Consider the following 24,031-nt stretch of genomic DNA (forward strand, 5'->3'; position numbering starts at 1 on the left):
GAGATAATGTGCCATGTCATAGGTGTATGTAAGATGCTAAAAATTTAATATTTGCATTTGATTTTTGCAATATTCGCTGTGTATGTTTTGTATTGAATATAAATACAATAAATATTATAATAATATATGTCTATATTACGATTTTTTCGAGGGGGGGACGTGAAATATTTTAATTTTTCCAAAGGGGGCCCTGACATCCAGAAGTTTGGGAAGCACTGTATTAAAACACCAAAAGCCACTTCAGTTTCTTTTAGCATAATCTCGCCAATATAGTACTCCAGATTGCAAAACTTTACCAACATTTAACTGATAAAATTTTTACATGCCCGTAATGCCAGCTTATTCAAATCATGCTGCAAATATTTCATGTCAGTTGCATTTCTGATTACCTTGCCTATCTTAACATGATCAGCAATGGTTGTATGTCTCCTGTCAAATCCTTTCCAATGTCATTAATGTAAAGGTTGAATAACAATGGACCAAGGACTGATCCCTGCTGTACACGGCTGATCACCCCATATATTTTAATTTTCCCCTTTACTCTTATCCAAACTAGTAGTTTTTCCAACTCCATATCCTACAACTTATGAGACAGCCTTCCATTCTGAATCCTGTCGAAACCTTCAGAGTCCAAAAGTATCATGGTGTAAATCATATCTAACTCAACCCGCCACATTGTAATGAAATGTGAGCGATTTACAAACATGCCCCCCCCCCCTTAGTAAATTCATGTTGTTCATTGCAAAGTAGAGATTCTCTGTCAACCCATTCCAGAATGCGAGCCCTAACCAACTTTTCACCACCACTCCGGAGATACTGATAATTCGATAGTCGGATACATCAGTGTTTACACCACCCTTGTGCAATGAGATTACTGCACATTCTTTCCACTCCTGCTGAATCTTTCCTGTACTAACTCAGGTCAAAAGAACAGTCAGTTTAGCTGAACATTCTTTTAGCACCCGTGCTAACATTCCATCAGTTCCTAATGCCGAATTCATATTTAGTTTATGCAGTAACTCTAGTACCTCTTCATCATAACACCAGGGTTTCTTCATCCAGTGTAGAGGTAGTTTGAACTCTATGTTGCATACACAGTTTAACAAAATGAGTACTCATTAGATGAATAATCTCTTCGGCATTTAGCTTCCAGAGCGAGTTTCTTTTCATTCACACTCTACTTTCCGTGTCAGCACCTTATAATTTTCAGTAACTGACGTAATCCTTATGCACAACGGTATATTTACCACCCCCCCCCCCAATACTACAGCTGCATTTTTTTTCTTCCATAAAATAGACAGTGGCCTTCGTTAAGGAAACATTATTCTGAAATAATCCAGCCATTATTCAAATTTTATTTATTTATTATTTCGCTTTAAGTAGTTCATTGACATTCATTTGTTCCTCTTAAGGAGAATTATATATATTCTATGTATAATATAATTTTCATTTATTACTATTTCAACTTTATTGTTTTATAAACAATATTATATTTCAATAGCATACATTAGATATATAATTTCATTTGTCACAAATTTGAAATATGATTTTTTTTCCCGTTATAACTAAATCGTTTTAGTGCAAAATTCAGGAAAAATGAGTAGTGCAGTGTCGACCCTAATAAAGGGCATGAGTATCTATGAAAAAAAAAAAAAATTCCGTTATAATTCCAGCTTTATTAGCAAACTACAATTTGAAATGATAGTACAGTACATATATTATCCGAACTAATTGGGAACAATTTGGTTTCGTTAATCAAATAGTTCGGATAATCAAACATATATTAACATTCATCCTAGGAAAAATCTTCCTCCACTAATTTCAGAAAAGACTTAACGATTCTGTTCCTGGGACATCGCCTGATAAAACTCCTTGAATTTCAAGCTCCTTAACCGAGGCGAGATTTGAAATTTTTCTGCCATCTTGTACTGGCTTTAATTTTTTTAGATGGGCTTTTCAAACCTTTGATTCAATTGTAACGTTTTCTTAGTATAACAGAAGCCAGTGAACCGGTTCACCTTGACTTGCCTTTTGTGGAAACCATAAATAGCGTCTTCTGATTTTTTCATCACTAGCTTTTTTTCTTTTCTTTTTTCTTTTTTTTTTTGATATAACAGCCATCTTCATTGTCTAACTTTGATGCAAACTGCAACATTATTTATTATTATTATTTTTAAATGCTTTATAAACTCAAGGAGCTATATAAGAGGAAGCTTTTACACACTTTGGGATCCGAACCCACGACCTGTTGGTTGCATAGTGGGATTGCTATCCTCGCGACCGACCTGGCCCGCAAGTTGCTTTACCAACATTATAAATCTTTGCAAGAGATACACCAATTTCGCCGCTTCCAGTAGTGACTGGAAGGTACGTAGAAGTGAAAAACGTTAAGAAATGATAGTGCAACAGTGCATGTATGTCGTTTTTTATACTGGCCTACAGCACAGATGTGGCGCTAAGTGTTGTGATAATGATGTCGACGCACAAGAATGCGATTACGAAACGCTGTCTAGGATTATTTCTTTACTTGTTTATGACTGATCCTTTCAAATTCGGAGTACAATACCAACTCCTAACGCTGATAATTATTCTAGCTTCAGGGAGATAAGAGTTGGTTTCACTTTTGGTTTTAATTCATGTTTAGAATTCTACTGGTCTTGTTCGATGTGCTTGCGTTTTATTTTTCCAATGCTTTTCACTATCGAGTTCTCACACTAATGAGATTTACCGGTTCTTGGTTGCTCGTAAAAAGAGAAATACAATACCAATTGTATTCCTAAATTTCATATCATCATGTAATTTACAACTTAATATAGGTTTAAAAAAAAAGGGGGGAGGAAGGACCACAATTAGTTCTAACAATTTAAAAAAAATCTTACAATTGAATTTTAACTTAAGTATTTTACTTGCGAGCTTTTCTTCTTGTTGAACCTCAGCGCCACACCAAGAACTAATTTCTATGCTGAAAAACATTAATCTGAAATTAATTAACTAACTCCAAAAATACTGATTTTTCCTTATTTTAATTATTGCATCCTTTATTCCATATTTTCTTGTAATTACTCTTTGTCACCACATGGCGAAGCATTTTCACTCAAATTAGAAACTAAGGTGAGAATGCTTATTTATTTATTTCAGATTAAGCATATTGAGAATTTATTGGGTGGGCTTACAGCAGAACAAGAAAAGATGAAAAGGCGTACATAAGCATCTAAATTCTTTATAGACATTGTTCTAAGGATAATCGAAAAAATGGGTAAATAAATTTAGTCATGAAGTGAGACAGACAAACTGTATGACTGATTGTCACTCGTCCTTTTCTTCGTACACGTAGTCAGTATTTTAATCATAATTTGTAAGTACAGCCTTTCCGTATCAGAATTTGGAGTTGGAAGAGATCTGGAAGATAGAATTAAAGTTCTATGGATTTAAATATCTGGTGAATTTCGAATATAGAGGAACTGAGCTGCGCAAGAAGAGAAATTCAAAACTCCAAGGTGACAGATAGTTTCTTCGAAATGTATAGTTCCTATGTTCCCTAACTTCAACTTGATGTTTTAATGAAGTTCTTCCCGTGATCAGACTTTCTGGAGCTAATTATTACAAGCAATTTCGTAACTCCCGGAATTTGGCAGATGTTTTATAGCAAGATCTTTAAACAAAACTGAATTTGCATTCTTTATCTCCATGGTGTGCGGAGAGTGCATGCATGCGACTTGTTGGAATGATAGCTTAGGGGAGAAGAATTTCATTATTCCTGTATTTAAAGCTAACGCCTTCTTAATTGATTAAGATAGATCGCTTAGAGGACCAAAGTTTCCTTCTCATTCCAGCTTTGAATTCCGGTTTCACAGTTTTCCCAGGAGAGAAACAAAGAGAAAACATTTACCTTTTCTATAGTGATACATTTGAGCATATAAAACTCCTTCACAAAAATTAGGCAAAGTAGGGCGAAGAAAAGTCCTTTATTTTGAGACTTCATCTCAGGTTAATCAAAAACATTGCAATCCAAGATTAATTTCTTTCTTAAAAGAAAAAAAAAAAGTCATGAGTTGGTGTCAGTCAGTACTTATTCCCAGTACAGAAAGCAGCAGTATGACCTTGGATGTCTTTGCACCACAAAAATCAATCAAAATCAAAAACTCAAGAGAACTTCCTGAATGAAAGCAGTCTGCCGGGTAGAGATTCAAAACATCCGCTAAATCCGCTAATTAAGGCAGTAAAGGGAAGAAGAAAGATTGTCGGCGAATTTTCGAGAAATATTATACAGGGTTCTCCAAACTACTAGCAAGACTCGCACGGGGACGCTAGGGGTCCCAAAAACTTAATCAAAGGTGCAGGGACTCTGGTGTATAAAAGGGTTGGTTCGAAAATGAGAAGGGCTTCCTTTTCTTCATCCTGAGTGAACCATCCACAAGCGATCCAGGATCCGAGTTACTGTAACTTCCGGAAGGGAGGGGTGGAGAGACCCATCCACCAAGTCATTCCAGTCACAGCCGAAGATATCCGAAGGCGATAGTTGCCGTAAAGCTCCTGTAGTCGAATAAGTGCGACCAGTCCTATGCAGAAATCCTTTGCCGGGCAGTTCAAGATGCCAGAACGCCTATCCCACATCCCGCCTGCTGCTACGACTATTCATCGGTGCCTGGTGTCGCTTCGAGGAGAATTCCAAAACACGGAACGGAGGAGAGAAACCCTACTCAAGCGCCGGAATAAGGAAAGAAGGATGGAAGACACATACATGATAGGAAGAGACCCATGCGAGTCAACATATTCATTTATTGTTTATAAATTAAGAAAGAATTCCCTATCGCACTGTTAAATTGTCTAGTTTAAAGAGATAGTATTTAGAGCAAATATGTGTAATGGCAAAATGAGTGAAGCATGAGCGCAGTTAATTTCCCTTGGAGAAAATGTTGAGCTGTTCAAATTTCTTTAATGAATTATAGGTGTACTTACGATTGAACTACACATGTAAGATAGGAAGAGACCCATGCGAGTCTATACATTCATTTATTGTTTGTGAATAAAGAAAGAATTCCCTATCGAACTGCTAAATTGTCTAGTTTAAGGAAATAGTATATAGTGTTTAGAGTGTTAATATTTCTCGTAAATGTGTGTAATCGCAAATGAGTGAAGCATGAGCGTAGTTAATTTCCCTTGGAGAAAAGATTGAGCTATTGAGATTTCTTTAATTGATTATATGTGTACTTATGATTGAATTTTTGTGATAGAGTATGTTCCTGCTATCGTATCATTGGAATTTTTGAAACTCAATGAGATGGATTGTATAAATGTAATTGCCTAGATTATGATTAAGTGTTTGAAAGGAATGAGATTCTGAGAGATATTTGTATACACGTATGTTGTATTTTGATTGATGCTAAATTAGCAATGTCAAGTGCAACTAACGATTTCATGTTATAGGTATAACTTCCTGATATTTGTATTATAAAGTGTGCGAGAGAATTTAATAGAAACCAAGTTGAGTGATTGAGAAAGACTAAGAATTACTTTTCATAAATGAATCTTGTGATTTCAAGTGATGTATAATTATTTGATCAGAAATTAAACTTGTGATTGTTGATAAAAATAGTTGTTCGATTCAATCTTTTTGCAATGCACTGATTCAAAAAAACACTATTTCGGACCTGATAGCGGAACCCCAATGATTAGTAGTGATCTATGAGTAAAATTTGCCGTGACTGCATACCTTGGCTAAAATAGGATAAGTGATTAATTAATCTACTAGGGTATAAAACCTTTCTTTTGCCTTCGTCTTGGAAATCAAATAAATATCTGGAGATCCCAGGCAAGAAAAATTATACTTAAGGTAGAACAATAAAGAAGGGAAATAATAGAAAACAAATGTTAAGTTAAAGAAACATATATATGATAAGAGATAAAGATATATATAATTAAATGATATAAAGGAATATTGCGTGATAAAATATAAGCTAAGATATACAGAGAACAGTCCTCTTCCCCCCCCCCCCCCAGTTTACAACAGTATAAAAAACCTAAACAATGTCAGTGTGGAAACGTTATCTTCTGGATTTGCTTCCAATAGCAACCACATTTTATAAAGTAGGTTGCTATTATATTATTATTGAAGAGTTTCCCCCCCTTAGTTTCTACATGAGCTTTTTAAACAGCAGAAACTATCAACAGCCACAGAAACGAATGCTTCAGATTTACATACTAAATAAACGCGCTTGGGTTCCAAGTATCTCTGACTTCTGAAGCATGAACCGTTGATAAACACTTCGTCATTGAATTTGCAATGACGAACTGTTTCGTCATTGTTTATTTATAGGGATAGTAAGAAAATAAAAAAGGAAGTTAACACGTACGACTACGAAAAGCTACAGGCGATACCTTCTTGCCTATTCTATAAGTGTCTTAAATCAACCAAAGAGGGAGTGTTGGCGAAAAAATGGAAGGTCAAAACCCCCGGACATTTTGCATATTTAAAAAAAAAAAAAAAAAAAAAAAAAAAAAAAAACTCTCGGACAGAAATTTAAGGTCCTAAAAGAAGATATATGGTAACCCTAGTTGTGAAATAAAGCATTTTTAATTTCACTTTTCACAATACATATAAATGAATCCCTTTTTATTTCCTAAATAGTTTTATTTTATTTTTCTCTTTATCACTTAACAAGTCTTTTTTTTTTTTAATACATTAAGAAGTTCTCTGCGTACATCCTGAAAGCAGCGGCATCCCAGCTACTCGTATAATGAGCAAACGAGAACAAGGATTAGAGGAAGCCGTCATCTTAAGCAGATATGTTCTCATTGAAGAAATAACGCGTTCACATAAAAATTCCTGAGCTGAGAGAAACACCGCTTGTCTACCTAAGTTCAGCAGGTATGGATTCAATACTGGCTGTGAACGAAAGCATGACCTCTGAGCGCACTACAAGGTGCAGACATACACGAGTACCACGGCCATAAAGACGATTAGTTCCAGATGTGCCTGTTCAAGGTCCATAGAGCTTGTGTACATATCCTAGCGTGCGCAGCCTTAGCCGCTGAATTTTGTAGTTAAAGAGTGTCCGTAATGGCAGGAAAGAGAGAAAAAAACATTGTTTTACGGAAACGTGCGACTCATCAGGACCGATGCTCTGCTGCAATCCATGGGTGGTTTCGTGGTTCACAGTATAGCATTTGGGCTTCCTTCGTTCGTTATTACAAGAATCGAGGAACGCTTTAAGGTCGTCAAGTAGCAGAATCATGTGTAAAAAATTAGATCGATTATTATCCGAATGCTTCGAATAATAATCGATCATGAAGCCAGACTTTCAGTTACTTGGTTCTGTTTTTTAGTTACTTGCTTTTTTTTTGAGAGAGAGAAGAGAAATTTAGAAATATTTATTAAAATAACAGCAAAATAATTAACTGAAAGATGAGCCGTATCATATTATCACGAGTTCAAAAGACAGGATTTCCGGATATACTTTTCTCTTCTGGATCCGTCACCATTGTGCTGTAACTATGAGCAGTAGCACACTCGGGATATAATCTTGGGGGGGGGGGGGACGAGTTAAGTAGACGATTTGGGAATACACACTACACATCGCATACGACCTATGACGGAGCATCTGCAATGATCGCTAATTCATAAGTAGTATAGAAATATAGAAGACACGACACAACATAAATAAAAAAAAAATGAATTTTAATTAGGAAAAGATTTTTGGAAATTTTTCTAGGTTTTTTTCCCTTTTTCTTTGGGGGCCCAGGTCCCCCTCCCCTCTGGGTGTGCCATTAACTATCAGTGTCCGTATAGCTCAAAAATCCTGTCTTTTTAACTCATGATAATCACACAGTTGAACGCTATGCTAAAGTAAACTGTTCAACTTTTGATTTTAAGAAATAATCGTTGCTTTTCAGTTTCTTTATTACTTTTGGAAAATGAAACAAAGTTGTTTATTTTAACTAGATGTTTATGTAACAAAGTTAAATCCGAACAAGCAAAAATATTAAATGTTCCTCTTCACCCATTCAGTTATCTCTTTTTACATAGCATAGTATATTTGTAAAATATTTGTATAATATTGCTCAGGGTATGAAGGTTTGTTGTTTTAAACGATAAAATCACCCACGAAAGGTTGTGGTGACATTTAATACTGTGTGCGAGTTAAAAGTTAGGCGATCAGGTTCTCCTGCTAAAAACAAAACATTATACTTTCAAAGCCACTTTAAGCCTCCAATAAGCAAGGTAGTTGTCTCATATTGAAGAAAATTCTTAAAAATTTGTGTAACGTCTAAGGTACTTATTTGTTTTGCATATTCCAGACACTGTACAGTGGCGCACTCAGGATTTAATCTTGGAGGGGGCCGAGCGCTCAGGATTTAACCTGGGGGGGGCGAGTTGAGTAGATTTTGCGAATACACACTACACATCGCATACGACCTATAACTGAGCATCTGCAGTGATCGCTAATTCATAAGTAGCACACAACATAAATAAAAAAAATGAATTTTAATTAGGAAAAGATTTTTGGAAATTTTTCTAGTGTTTTTTCCTTTTCTTTGGGGGGTACCCGGGCCCCTTACTCCCTCCTCTGGGTGCGCCACTGACACTGTATCCTTAACGTTCTTTAGCTAACTTATATTTGTAACTCATAGTAGAAAGAGTGTAATGTCACACTTTCTGGGAGAGGAGGGAAGGGATTAGGGGAAATGTAACACAATGGGGAATGCATCCGGAATGCTGTCTTATCGCAAAGAAGTCGAACTTCTATACTTTCGCCTATATTTTACAGCCATAACAACTTAAATATACGTGGTCTGTTCAAAAAGTTCCTGAACAATTATCATTATAAACTGGGCACGCGAGTACTGTATACTGCTTTGTAAGCAGATAGGTATATAGACATGTTATAACAAGCCCGAAGTCAATGCGTCACTTGTCATCCTCAGTGCTGTGATGAATGAACATGTTTTTTTCTTCTTGTGCTTCTTTTTGGAGTATCCCGATATCAGAAATGAATGAAAACAACGTGTGAATGCATTAAACTTGGCAAAAAAAGAAAAGAAAAATGCCACTGACTGAAACCTATCAAATGCTTAAAACAGCTTTAGGGGATAATGTCTTAAGCCGCTCAAAGGCATTTTCGAGTGGTGCAAAAGAGTTTAAAACAGGGATCGGCAGACTTTTTAGACCAGCGTTTCCCATATTTTTCCTAGGACCGGAACATTTCACAAATCCTGAAATTTTCACGGAACACCTTGGTTATTTTGTAATGTATTAATAATTAATTAATACATTACAATATCAATAATTAATTATGGCATAATCATAAAGAGTATTAGTACACTTATGTATACGGTGTGACATGTTGACAAATATAAAATTACATTTAAATCAGTTATCAATCACTGGACTAATGAAATCTTATAGCATATTGTAGTTTCCTCAGGCCAACATCATTAAATTAATCTGTGCTGATTTTCATTGACATTTCCCATTCTGATCACCAAAAATGTATAATATTATTAAAAGTACTTACGAGTGAATGCAGACTTTTTCTCATGTGTGCTGGTAGTTTTCCCCTCCTTTTCTACATCCTGGAGATCGCTTTGTAGGCTGGAGGTGGATGAATCACTATCTATTGCGTCACAAACAACTTCAATAAGAAATTTCTTAACACCAAAATTAAACAAAGTCCCTTGTCTCTTCATATTAACATTTAAATCTGTAGGCCTATTACTTTTAAAAAATCACAGCACTTTCGAAACAAGCACTTTCACCCTACAATACGAACTTGCGAAGAAAGTATTCAGTATTACTAGATTTGAGAACCGGATACAGACTACCTCCATCTTCAATTTCAGTAGAAAAATTTTCTTTATTCTTCCTTGCTGATTGGTCACTAATATTTGCAACACAGATGTTATTTCGTTCAATTTGAGAACGAAGGATACGCTGGCCATTGTTGTAATCGGCTTGCGGGCAATTTTCAAGACCGGTCATAAACAGCGGTATTCCCTTTCCCGAATTACTTCCATGTTTAAAAATACACGGTTTGGTCACTCTGACATCACGGAGCACTTACTCACTTTCCGCGGAACACAATTTGAGAAACTGTTTTAGACCATTGACCCCTTCATAGAATCCTTGATCCCTCATCGACCCGCATCTATTTCTCAATTTAAAAATAATAATTCCTTCACCCTTTTACTTCATTACTGCTTCTCGATAAGAAATATTTAAAGAAGTTTAAAGAATTTCTTTAATTTTTTTTTTAAATTTAAACAATTAAAGAATAAAATGTAAGTAAAAATTTACTTACATTTTCACTGATTTACTTGGAATGGTTAATGAGAAAGATGTGTTTGATGAATAGTAGCCATTGCATCAATATTTGGTTGGAGATATTGGTAAGTTTTAGCTTTAAGTCACCACGCTCATTCTGTTCATCTTCTTCGTTAAAAGTGAATTTGCATAGCTAAAACCTGCTTCAACCATGTATGAACTTGGGAATGCAAGTAAAAAGTATTCAACTGCTGCACCAAGCTTGCAGTATTCATTATTAGCATTTACATTGCTCCAATAGTCACCGAGGCTTTTGTTTTTAAAAAAAGGATTTAGCTTCGAGATACACACACATATCAACGAGCTCATTTTGTAAGTCAAATTCAGTGTCTGAATTTTCTGTTTTCAAATCAAACAGTGTAACAATCCAGTCAGGTACGTGCATTTTCTCCAAGTCCTCGAAACGTACTTTAAAGTCTCCCTTTAATTTTTCTAGGTGATTTATGTATATCTCTAGGTCACACTCTGAAATTTTTTTTTCTTCTCCATCTTCCAGTTGCCGTAAGTTTGAAAAATAGCTGTAATCTTTATGTGTCAATGAAGATTTAAATAAGCCTATTTTAGCTTGTAAATCTACTAGAATTATTCAAGCCTGAATAATTGCAACATCTTTACCTTGCAAACGTATATTTTTGAATTTAGGTCTGCAAAAAAAGAAAATATGATTTTTAACTCGTCACATAGTGATTGGTTTACATCTGTAAGAAACTCGACAGTGGAGTTATACAGGTCAACAATTCTTTGCAAGGAATCACTTCTTGACAACCACCTTCCATCGGTATGCAAAAGAAGGTGGTTAAAAGGTGTCATTTTTTTCACACAACATTGCAAACAGTCGCGAATTCAGAGAATGTACTTTAATTTTGTTCCCTGACTCGATACACACTTTTAAGGCAGCATGTAGTTCGCCACTTAGATTCTTGGCTACGAAATGGTTTCTGTGTAAATACACAGTGAACAGTACGCACATCGGGAACCTTTTTCTTGAGTAAGGATGCAAAAGTCCGCGAGGTTAGCCGAGTAGCTATGCGCTTCGCAACCATATGCCTGGGGAAAGAGTGTCGTAGGTTCGATTCCCGTCGACGACGTGAGGAGCTTAAGGATCTTCTTCGGCCATAGCCAAGTTAGCCGGTCTTGGGCGTTGACAGCAGGGTTTTTTCCCCAGTTTATCCTGAGGTTTTTCCTCGCCCAAAGCAGGCAAACCGGCCCTGTGAACACACGCTTCGACAGACATGGGATACTACTGGGAATAAGGAGCAACCAACCTAATCCGCGGGATTATCGGTTACGGAAGCTTACGCGGTAAAATGTGTAGGCCTGCGCGATAGCGTAACATACGATGACGAAGGATGCAAATCCTTTGTAACGGCCAGCCATTGCTGGTACACCGTCGGTAGCCACTGTAGTAATATTTTCGAGGGGAACATTAAGTTTCTTCAAATAATCCTAAATTGTTTTGCTAAATTGTCTCACCTTTTAAATCGGCTTTAAAAAATGGTAATCGGCAAACAAAAACTCGTCAACAATGCACCTTAGGATTTGACTATTATACCTCACATAGGCCATGAGTATATTGAACTACCGAAAGTTGACTCGTCCAGTTGGATGGAAAACTAGCAATGTTGAAGCTCTGGCCCCCAAGTTTTTTTTTTTTTTTTTCCTCCACGTCATTAGCCATCATCAATACGCTGGCTCACTGTCCTTGCACTTAAAAGGTATACATTTAAAAACAGGTTAGGGTCTTTCTTTATAACAGTTTCAATCATATCTTTAATGGCTGGCATGATAATCTCCTTCACCAATGATATGTGGTTTTCCTTTCTTTGATATATTAAGACAGATACTGGATGATGCCTTCAGTTCTCCTTCAAAATTTCCACTAGCAGGTACTTTTAAAAATGTCTTTAAATTTGGTCGTTTTGTGATCTTTTCTTGCCTTAAAAAATTAAGATCTTTGTTTTTCTCATCAGAGTGAACCCTTTCGAGATGGTCTTTTATCTTTGCAAGCTTCATGGCATCATTACTGAAAGTCTTTTCGGATAATAGGCACATAGGCATTGTTTCATTGGTAAATGGTATAAATCCAAATATTAAATACTCTTGCAAATACTGTCGGCACTTCTTACTATCAGGGGCCGCCATTATGGGCACTATAACTTAAAAAAAAATTACACAGTAAATTCAAAGTTACCAGATCACTGAATACCGCTCTGATAACTATGGGCGTTAAATGTGCACTAGCCCTGATTGTCACTGTTCTAGATGTCTTCATCGGGGAGAGCGTGCGCGTCTCCCTCATTGGCTCAGCCAGTTGGCGTTACATGTTTAGTGTCACTCAAAATCGTTCCAGTGTTTATTGACTCCCTTTTGACCACTAGACATTTATCGACCCCTTGGATAAGTCACATTAACCCCCAGGGGTCGATGTGGCTACTTTGCCAACCCCTGTTTTAAAAGATAATCCTTGCTATGGATTCAAGCATGAGAGCTAGCCTGTGAAAGAGAAAGCTTGGTTGGATCCTGGCACAAAATTCTGACGCGATTTGGAAATGAGGTCAGTTACTGCGAAATTTGTGCGAGTTGGTGAGGTTTATCCCCCCCCCCCCCCATCACCCTGACTTCTTTTTATTCCCTAAGATGGACTTGGGGAAAAGAAAATGTTTAAATCTTTCAATGAAATTAAACAGAATGCGACAGAATAACTCCAACTCACTCCTTTAAAACAGTTCCGGAGATGCTTCCAAAAGTGGGGAAAAAACGTTGAGAACAATGTATCGATGAGAATATTTCGATGGGGATAAGTTTCTGTAGGTCATAAGCTTTTGTATAGATTTTAAATAAATTAAATCCCAGAACATTTTGAAGCACACCTCCTAGAGCTTGTAACGCTACGTTATCAAGGAAAAATACAAGTTTAGTCCTTGAGAGTTCGTATTTAAAAAAAAATCTAAAAAGCGATTCGAAAAACTGTTAAGTACAAAATAAAATTCAGTTATTGATTTATCTTAAAATTTCGAAATATGGTAGTGTGATGACCGTATTACCATTACAAAAATACAAATAAATTTATCTGTATTTTAAATACAGATAAATTTTAAATTATGAGGTGGCACCGAAAAGGTGAGAGAGGGTTGGATGGTCACTCTCCAATTGAAGTCAGAACAACTTAGGCCACTCAAGTGTCTCCTGAACTCAAAATACTCTACAGACAAGTTAACTGTATTCAGTATCTCTGGAAACACACTGTGTTCTCAAGCCAGCTAGTTATTTTGCGGAAGGAAAAAGCCTTTCCTTTACAAATACCCTCATAAATCGATTTAACCGCCACGTATTTTCCGACGGAGGTACATATATTATGTTGTTTTCTTCGAAGTGTATTATGGGAAAATCTTACGCGAAAAATCTTAAGACTGTTACACAGAGGGAAAAGAGCCCAAAATAGCATTTAAAAATAACACTTAAGGGTAAAAACTGCCATTATTTAAAACGGTAGTTCCGCATGTATTGTATGCATTGTGGGTGCGTGTGGAGAAGTGGGTTATTTTAATTTGAATGAACTGCTCATTTCATTTCCTCCACAAAAAAAAAGGGGGGAGGGAGGGAGTTGGAAATTAAATCTGCACATGTTCATATGTTTTAAAGAAGGTTTGATACATTCTAGAAACTTTGAGTAAGGTTCATTTGTTTCAACAATGTTTTTTCTAATCATTCGCAAAAAAGCCAGGAAAGATATATGATACTGTGCTGGAAAATTCCTTCTTTCTGGATAGCTTGCCAGAAAGAAGGAATTGTGTACTTAACAGTATAAAATCAAATGAAAAATCATAACATATTTAAATGTTTAAATAGCTAATCACTAGTCATAACTTAGTCGTCAAGAAGCAAAGAATGTCACTGCCTTGTACAGATACACATCATTGCATTTTGAAGCCTTGACGTTTCAAGCATACTTCCATGATATGACGTTCATTTGCTTTGATTTCTAGATCTAGTAACGTTACGCTATTAAAGAAAAACAGAAAAGTTTAGTCCTTGAATGTGTGATGTTCTGCCATTAAGAAAACGGTGTTTGGCAGATTGCAACCCGGTAGCATCAATGATGCGTTCTCAGCAGGAACCATCTGCTTTCAAAGGTCACATGTCTTTATAACTATCAAGGCAGCCTTTCACAGGAGGTAACTTACATATGCATTTTCTTCTCTAGGCTGAGGACTTTGGCTTATTAGTGAGGACGAGTATTTCAATACACGAAGCTTGACAGAGACAACATGGCGTTTGCGATGATGACGTAAACCAAACTGGAGGGGTGGGACATGAGACCAATAGTCGCTATCCTGATGACGGAGGACCCAGGACAAGGGACGAACAAGTTATGGCCAAGGTAAGTGCTCATTTTCCTGTTTTTTAAAATTATCTCGTTATATACGATAACTGAATTCTGAGAGCAATTAATGCGATGTCTAGTTTCAGTTTACACAAGACACACATTGCGAACATATTTAAAGAAGTGATCATAATGGGCACGTGTAGAGGAAGCGTGCCCTGGATAGATCCCAGAACTATTAAATTTCATTCCAGTAAAAGGCTAAGTAGGATCATATTTCTTTCTTCGATAATGGGTTAGTCACTTAACATGGGACATTAATAAAAGCGTATCTGCTGTCTCGACATATTTATTACTGTTTCTGCATTGGGCTATTTTTCTTTACAGCTAATTAATAAAACTGAATACAAGAAATATTATAAACTGTGTTGTACAGTAAAGATGTCAAGCTAGAAAATAGGACAACTGACACAAACTGGAAAACTATAAAAGCATAGCAATTTCAAAACAGTAGGAAACAAAAATAAAAGATGAAGCAACTTGAATTTTCCCACCTCAAAACTCAGCAATTCTGAACTCAGCTTAACGCTTATTTCCGATTTTTAAAACAAAGCTATTTATGCTAATCCACAATGTCCGCTATTCCGTCAACATTTATACCTAGTATATTTAAGATAATAAAAGGAGAGAAGGCATACAGCTAACTTGTGATAATATTAAGGAATCCAATTCTGACAATCAAGCAATTCGAGAGATAGCAATAAAAGATAGTGCTCATCTCTGATCCAGTTTCTGGTCTCCACACTAAGGTACATGAACCTCACGGATAAAATACATGGTTGCTTCATGGACTACTATGTCATCCATAATGCCTATCTAATCTTTTTTAGGTTTGTAGTCATTTAAAATCAGCGTACTCGGCGTAACTAGTTAGTGAGCAAGTTACTCAGACACCGTCACAACAGCTGTATGGTGAACAATTATTTTCAGTAAATTTTAATAACGATCTAAATTTCACCACCATTAGTCTAGCCACTGATCGAGGATAGCGATGTAGCCTCTTCCTTAAGTTTCGTTAATCTGACGCGCTGAGCAGGATACTTAAAAACTGTCAACCAATACCAGACACATCACCGGATGATGCGCTTCATCCTAGTGTCGCATTACGGAAGATGTTGAAATGTAATAAATAACTATTATTGGCACTGTTCCATTTGGAAAAGAGAGGGTCAAGTACAACGGAGTTCTTCTCAGAAATCATCCCTGAAAAGAGTTTCGTGTTCCATTTAACCCTATACAAAAATGATTCACTTTCCTAAAAAAAAAAAACGGTTCCGAGTTCCAATTTGAACTAACTCTAAAATGGAACTTGAAATGGACCGACACATTTTTAAAAAACAGCATTGAGATAAATCATCGATATTAGGATCACCAACAATAAAAACTCGTAATTTTTAGTTATTGACAGTTTCATTCTGCTGAACTCCACCAGCGTTTTCCAAACTTTAAGACAGCAGGGACTTTTTTTTTTTTTTCAGCATATTTTTTGCAGCCCATCATACAAACATACATGTCTTTATTAATACATGGAAAATTACAGATGTCGAACATTTAAAGAAACTGCAGTGGTCCTACGAACAGAAAACAACCTTAATAGAAACCAAGGAGTAATATTAAAGGATATATGGAAAAATCTTATTAACTCATTAAGTTTGGCGGAACTACAGTACGCCAAAAAACTATGTAACGTGTATTTATAATAATGACTGAAGTATATCGCTTCACGCATACCATGTCATGCGGTGCCTTCCAATTTTGTTGTAAACCGTTACTGCATTCCTTCGTGTTTTTTTTTTTTTTTGCAAAAAATCAAATATGAAAATATTTGATATTTTTTACTGGTATCGGATAGGAAATGTTATTAAACTTTAATTTAAAAAAATAACTAAACGTCTACGTCGTTTAATTATTTTATCGTTTGATAGCTTGATTTCCTTTAAATTGTTTATACCTAGACACGCCATATTTGAATATTTATATTTTCTGAACGCTAGCTTAGACTGCATTTCTTTAAAGTTCTATTTTAACAAAAGAATCAATACATAAACAAAGAAAATGAAATATCAACATGAATAGAATTATATTGAGAACATAATAAATAGAATTTAATTATTTCACTTTTTCCGATGCATTAATTATTTCACAGCAATTATCACTGCACCTAGTATATGCAAGGACCCTTTGCAAGAAAAGAAAGAAATAAACGTTTCAATATATTTTATAAACCACACTGTCATTTTCTTAAAGAAAACTAGTTCTTGCATAAGGTTTAATGTTTAACTCAATACATTTTGGAGCCTCCGTAGCGCAATTAATTTCGACAGAATCCTTTTGTTGGAAAAACCGGGATTCGAATCCCGTCTATGACCAGAAGATTCATTATCAGGAATTTAGTTCAAGGCGAGTTAGCCGGTCTCATATAGAAGTGGGACGTTTGTTTATTCTCTCCAGGAAACTGTTTTAGGTCCCTCAAAACAAGCAAACCACACCGTCAACACACATATCTACAGACATAGGATGCTGACTGCGAGATGGAAGAAATTAGAACCTTACCATCTTATCTTTCCACTGCACATTATGGATCTCGGGTAAATATTCATTACTGTTACCCTCCTGGATGGAGGGTGATAGGACAGGGCAACCTTTTCTGAATAATTTTCCGAAACATTATGAGAAATGGCTTGCAGCGAATAATCATTAATTTACACCCCTAAAATCCTTATGTTTAAGAAAATTATTTGCGCTGGATTTTTAAGTGTACGCTAGATGTGTACTGACTCGGCCACTGCCATCATCCATTTCTTAATATGTACCCTGAGAGGGAAATTATGAGAGTACTACAGGAATGATTTACATAATTGCGACTTCCAAACAACAATTTTCCTCCGAATTAATCTGTTATCTATCAGGATTCCAATATAATAAGATCTTATATTTCTGTACTATAAAAAGGCACTTCATGTACTATTCACCTATACTTGGTCTTCTTCTTGCCATCCAGGAAAAAAGGAAAAAAAAACACTTGTTTTGCTTACCTTTTGTATTCCATTCTGTTTAAGTGACCATACCATCTTAGATTAGCACTGCTCACATTCCTGAATGCCAACAGTGTCAAATTCTTTCCTAATATTCTCATTTATAATATGGTTCTGCCACTGAAGCCATCTGTTCAATCCCCCAATTTTTCTCAGCACTCTCATATCTGTAGTCTTTGATTAAGTTTTTTTTTTCCTAACACAGAACTCATCTCCATAAGTTACTTTAACTTTTTTTTAATGAATCCATAATTTGTCATTTTCACAAAAAACTGCCGAAATTTAACTTATGGATCTGAGAGCTGGGTCAAAAATAAAACACTTGATTGAAGAAATTTTTCTATTTTATTCCATATAATTTATTTGACTGCCTATAATAACAGATTTGATAATTCTGGTGTTTATTTCCATAATTTGCCATCAACACACACACACACACACACACACACACACACACACACCTAAATAGCTGCATTACTTAATTCTCCATTCGGGATGTAGTTTGTCTTTTCATGCAGTAGATTTTCAGTGTTTCCTCCCATTTTCACATCTTTTTATTGTTGATTTTCATATGGAATTTATTACAACAGTCGCTTTTACATAAAGTAAAGAGCTGGTTTAATAGCTTCAATTTTCATATCAGGCATAATGCCACTTTCCTTCATAACCCAATCTATATAGATGATGAATAAACAGCCGAGATAACGTAGGCCCTTGTCTCACACACACTTGTAACATCCAACCGCGTTCCTATACCTCCTTCAGCTCTAACTGCTGACTTGCAACTTCAAATATATATATATATATATATATATATATATATAAAAACAGCTTTTATCCTGGTATCGTGTTATATGTGTTTTTTAGATCAACAAAATTCAAAAACAATCCTTGTTATATTCCTATGATTCATCTTAAAGCGAAATTGATCCTAACAACTCCTATTTGGCTTAAATCCAGCTTGTTCTTCGCTAAGTTTCCTTTCCACAATTTTTCTTCGCCTCTTCTCAAGTAAGTTGCATAAATCTAACCTGGAGTACTCAGAAAGGAAATTGCTCCGCAATTCTCACATTCAGTTTTATTTCCCCTCCTACAGACGGGTGCTATGAGAGCTATACTCCAATTACCTGGAACTCGACTCTGGTCACAGAGTCGAATTATCCAGTGTAGCCACTGTCAAAACTTTTATATCTCCATGTTTTAGAATTTCTGGTCGAATATCCTGTTTGCTTTCCTTTTGACTATTTTTACCACTATCACTACTTGTTTCGTTCAGTAATCTTGGAAAGTATAATTATTCCAGACATCTAGAATATCTTTATCTTCGGTTTCTTTTACAGTACTTTCTTCCATTTCTAAGTTTTTTTTTTCTTCCAACAACCTCTAGAACATTTTATCACCTTCCTAATAACGATCTTCTATAAACCTACCAGTCTTCCCATTATTTTGTTTAGTACTTTACATATTGTTTATCTTTCTCAAATTTTCTAGGTATTCACTAAGAGTACCTGGTGATTTAATTGCTAGGAACTGTCGATATGCTTTCTTTTCCATGACTGCCTCTATTTCCCAAGTTTTTTTATTTAAAAAAAATAATAATTTCTTATACACTTTGTTTCAATATGATATTTCATTTCATCCCACTCAAAACTAAACATCGATCACCTATTTCAAATTCCCTGTATACTAGTGTCCCGAACCAGCAAAGATATCGCTATCAACAATAACATAGTCAATGAGCCTTTTTCTTGTATCTTCTCTCCATGTGAATTTGTGCACATCTTTTATGCTATTATTAATATACCATTAATACCGTTACATGGTATTGCTAATAATTAGTTCATGTCCTAAACTGAAATCCAGCAGGTACTTACTATTAGCTTTGCTCTTTTCTGCAGATTTTCTCAAACATTTCTGTATATCTAATGTTCATTTCCTACTCTGCCGTTTAGATTTCCAACAAGGACCAAACGTTTACTTTATGTTGGCAGCCTTCTCTAATGACACACACAAAAAAGTCTTTACTTCTTCCTTAGTGTCCAAACCCCACTTCCATGTTTAACCACTTCACTCTGACCTTGTCTAAAGATACCTGAATATAACATCTTGTAATGGTTATTTAAAGAATATCACCAGTTTTTATACTTGTTTCGGTTACACCAATTATGGCGACCTCGTATTTTGTCTAATTCAGGAGAGTTAAACATACGGCCCGAGGGCCGGATAAGGTCCACGGCTCAATTTTATATAAAAAAAATATTATTTTTTAATTTTAAATTATTCAGTTAGCATATATATTTAGAGAGGTTATAAAACAGTTTATCTTTAACCCATAACGGTTAAAGGTAAACTGTTTAAGGCTTAACTTTTCGCTGCGGAACGAACGCGCTAACAAAAGCAGCATTAAACAAAGTTCATATGTAACTAAGCACTGTATATATATAATATAACACACGCACATATACACTTGTTAGTGATAGTGTACTGCTTTTGCTAAAGATGAAATAATTTGTAAAACTAAAATTATGTAAAAATTTTATATCTACTTAACCCCATTATGCCAAAGCAAAGAAAACTTATGCATGTAATTTTTTTTCGTCGAATTGGATGGTAAACAGAGCTGCTTGATTTGCAATAAACAAATTTGTTGCTAAAGATTACAACGACATTATAAAACTAATCATGAAAAGAAATTTAAAGATTGGAAAGATTCACGAAGAAAAAAAATTGTTAAACTATGCACTCAATTAGAAAATCAACAGTCAGTTTTTAAAAACATAAGAAAAGAGTGATGTTGCAGTTAGAGCTGGCTACGTAATTGGAAATGAAATAACCGTTTGGTCAAAGTACTTTTCAGAAGATTAGAGAAATCGCAATACATTATAGAGACAAGTTTCCTCCTATCCCCCAGTTTTTAGCACTAAAGTTATGTAAAAGGTACATGAGGAAAAAATAGTAAAAATTTCAATAAAATTAATAGTTTGCTTGCATCTCTCTCTCCAATTTTATTTTCATATTGTTTCGACAAAATGTGAAACATTTAATTCAGTTTTATGAATATTCTATGATGCGAGTGCACCGAATGTAACTTGGCTATACACCGCGTCGACGAAGAAGATAGCTCTGAAAAAAAAAACAAAAAAAAAAGACATGCACACACACTTTCTGTCAAATTAAGAAACGCGAGAAAGACTAATGATAAACTTGGCCTATTAATTACAAAAGTTAACCAGGAACATGCGCTCCTTGCTAGTTTTTTTTTGTTGTTTTTTTATAACTCTTGCAAAAAACACCATTCGCACTTCCAAATAGTTCAAACTCTGCCATGCTTCATTAAATATTTAGTTACTTTCTTTGGGTGACTCGCTGCTTTGTATGGAGAAAGTATCTCCAAACCCCTACCCATTTGCCGCGTCCTTGGCATTTCTTATTCATTTTATTGTAATTAAGCGATGATTGTCACTGTCGTTTTACATGACAGGGAGCAATGTCCGTGAACTAACTCCTCTGCAAAATGCCGACGACCACGCTCCATTTTAGTGTAAAGTGAGGTTAATTGAGGAGCGAGAAAAAAGGCACTTATTTGTGAGAATGCTCATTAAAAAAATAAAATTAAATGTTGTAATGGAATTCTCTAAATTCACTGCTCATAAACTAATAAGAAAAAGAGAATTATAATCGATAGTGACGCACGAATCAATACATGAAATAAATTTTCATTTAAACTTGCTGAACTGATTTTGCAATTTATTTGAAAAGTGTACATGTTACCGCTAAAGTGCGAAAACCGTTAATGTGCACATTACCTAGCTAATCTGCAGATTAACTGATTTGCTCCGTTAACGTGCGGAATCAAGAGTTTTCCGCATTTTACCTAGATAATGTGCACATTAACGGCTTCCGTATCGTTAAAGTTCAAAAGTTTTTTTCTCTCATTTCCTTTCCCTACTCCTACCCCCCTCTCCCTCCACTTTTAGTTTGGTTTTTTTAATAAGTAAACATAATTTTATCATATGTTTTTTTTCTTAATTGTAATAATATTTTAAACCGTTTGATTCCTTGTATTATATTAATTGATTGATTCTATCAACTAATTTGTTGATTGTATTAACTTGATTCTTTAGATATCGAAAAATAAATAAATAACATTATGTTAATTTAAGCGTACAGAAACGTTGCTGTTGTTCCAGCAAAGATCTTATTTTCACTTTAACGAGTGCCTAGTAGGTAATGTGCAGATTACCTAGGTAATTTGAGAAATGAAACAATTTTCCGCACATTAACGGATCACCGTAGTTAATCTGCACATACCTAGATAATCTGCAGAATAACTGATTTCTGCACTTTAGCGGTAACATACATACAATTAAATTTGATTCCGAAGAAATATTTTAGACCCAAATGCTTGAAAGTATACAGAATATTTTGTTGGATATTGTAGATAAAAATCATGGAGTTAATATTAATTAGCTGAAGTCAAGCTAATTTGAAACAAGTCAGCGTGCCTACTTGTTTCAGTTGTTTGTTGACTTTCAATATGATTTACCTTGAAAGTTTCCCCTGACTTCACAACTAAGGTGAAAATACTCTAAATACTTGGTAAACAATTTCAAATCTGAATATTTAAGAACGACTTTTGGATGGCTAATGAGCTTTTTTACTAATACACTACCGATCAAAACAGTCTAATCGAAAACGAAACAATCAAAATATCCAATTTCACAGTTCTTGTAGTAATGATATCAAAGAACGAAAAGGATCGAACTTCTACCTGCCTGCTGTCGTTTAACGGCCAAAAGTGCTTCACAAAAATAATCCTCATCAGGGTAAGAAATGGTGCACGTCATTAATTTCCTCCTTAAACTATATAATCTAATTCATTTTAATCTCTTTATAATCTGCATCACTGGCGCATTCATGTTACTGTAAGTATAATATATATATTTCACTCCATTTCTATGCCTATAAAGGATCATATATTTTCTAGCAACAACTTAGTAAGTAGTCGGTTTTTAAGTGTCACTATCGTCATACTTGAGTGGACTTCGATTGTAATACTGAAGACAATTACCGCCAGCTCGTGTTTCTAATCCTATATCTACTAGATGTAATCGTATAAGTTTTGCACTCGATTTTATTATGATGTGGGCATTCAAAACCCGAGTTTCTTCTCAGGAGAAAAATAAATGAATAAAAGTCCTCTGATTGGTAAACTAAGATCGAACCTAATAAACCTTTCTTCAGAAGATTAGGCGATGGGAAGTTCACAAGGCTAGGAAGAAGCCTGTATAAAAGAACGATGGTCGATTAGGTCGCAAAACCTATACCACAATAAAACCGTGTAGAGAAGTAGTTAAAGAGAAGGAAGACTGAAACGCATCAAAAGGAATCCGTTGATGCGTTTCCATTCCAAGCACATCAATGGAAGCTTAGTAAATGGGAGAAAATTGTATGTGGAAAGCTCTTCCAAAAAATGGAGGTAGGAAGTGAGATGAAAGAGGAGAGCGAAAAGCTAGCTGAATAGGTTTGAAGCTGAACTGTTGAATGTTGATTAGCAGTTGCTCGTATTTTTACCTTCTTAGGAGGAAGTGGAGGAACATTGGAACAGCACCCATGAACATTTTGGATATACTAAAGCATTATCAGGTAAGTGTTCAGTACATCATCCATGTTTTAAGTTTAGCTGAATTTGGATGTATATATCACCTTAGAGGTAGAAGTCTTGAACGGACGAGAATTTTTTTCGGTGAGGAGACCCGTGCAAGTGACAGCTTGGCCCAAATCAGTTTTCTTTTCTTGCGTTTTTGGGCTGACTTACAGCCTAAGAAGAGAAAACTGATTCTGTTTTGATTTGAATATATTATTCAAAAGGTAAGGAAGACTGAAGTGCGATTTTTCTTATGCAAAATAATAAGACTAACTGTATTTTATCAGGGACGAAATTCACCAGGATTATTCGTACTATTCTTGAAGATGGTAAGAGGTACCAATTCTAGAGACATGCGAGTGTCTTAAATAGTGACACTGAAACTAGATCATTTGAGCCTTGCAATATTGTTAAATTAAAATTAAGAATGGGATGCGCAGTCACCAGCCAAATTATGGATAGTATACTGAAGAAATAATGTGAGAAAAAAAAAACAAAAAAAAACTTTTGATATCTCACCACTGATAGAGATTCGAACGAAAAAAAAAAAAAAACTAACATGATTCGCATCGAATAACCAGAAAAGAAAATGATAACCGAATCCTAAAAGAGAAGTCAGATCATAAAATGATAGCCTGGTATGG

General features: G+C 35.3%; 3 protein-coding genes across 4 annotated transcripts in view; 1 reads left to right on the forward strand and 2 right to left on the reverse strand.

Moving 5' to 3' along the window:
- Positions 1-11,698, reverse strand: part of LOC150095356 (sodium-dependent proline transporter-like) — a 190,492-nt gene extending 178,794 nt beyond the window's left edge. Inside the window, exon 1 of the mRNA XM_090410664.1 lies at positions 11,660-11,698. Coding sequence (XP_090266790.1) covers positions 11,660-11,698 — 39 coding nt within the window. The remainder of the gene's footprint in view (positions 1-11,659) is intronic.
- The window catches only part of pip (heparan sulfate 2-O-sulfotransferase pipe), a 94,755-nt gene that overhangs the window by 12,945 nt on the left and 57,779 nt on the right, over positions 1-24,031 (forward strand). Inside the window, exon 2 of one of the 2 annotated variants that reach the window (XM_090409813.1) lies at positions 14,526-14,702. In XM_090409813.1, coding sequence (XP_090265939.1) covers positions 14,635-14,702 — 68 coding nt within the window. In that variant the 5' untranslated portion in view covers positions 14,526-14,634. Of the gene's footprint in view, positions 1-14,525; positions 14,703-23,318; positions 23,387-24,031 lie in introns of those variants that run through there. The other variant, XM_090409814.1, reaches the window with a different exon arrangement.
- Positions 12,092-12,463, reverse strand: LOC150095358 (zinc finger BED domain-containing protein 5-like). Its single transcript, XM_090410665.1, has one exon. The coding sequence runs from the start codon at positions 12,461-12,463 to the stop codon at positions 12,092-12,094; it is 372 nt and encodes a 123-aa protein (XP_090266791.1).

Source organism: Typopeltis vanoorti, chromosome 20 (genome assembly GCF_054136105.1).
Source record: "Typopeltis vanoorti isolate ZY-2024b chromosome 20, IOZ_Tvanoo_1.0, whole genome shotgun sequence".
NCBI lineage: Eukaryota > Metazoa > Arthropoda > Arachnida > Uropygi > Thelyphonidae > Typopeltis > Typopeltis vanoorti.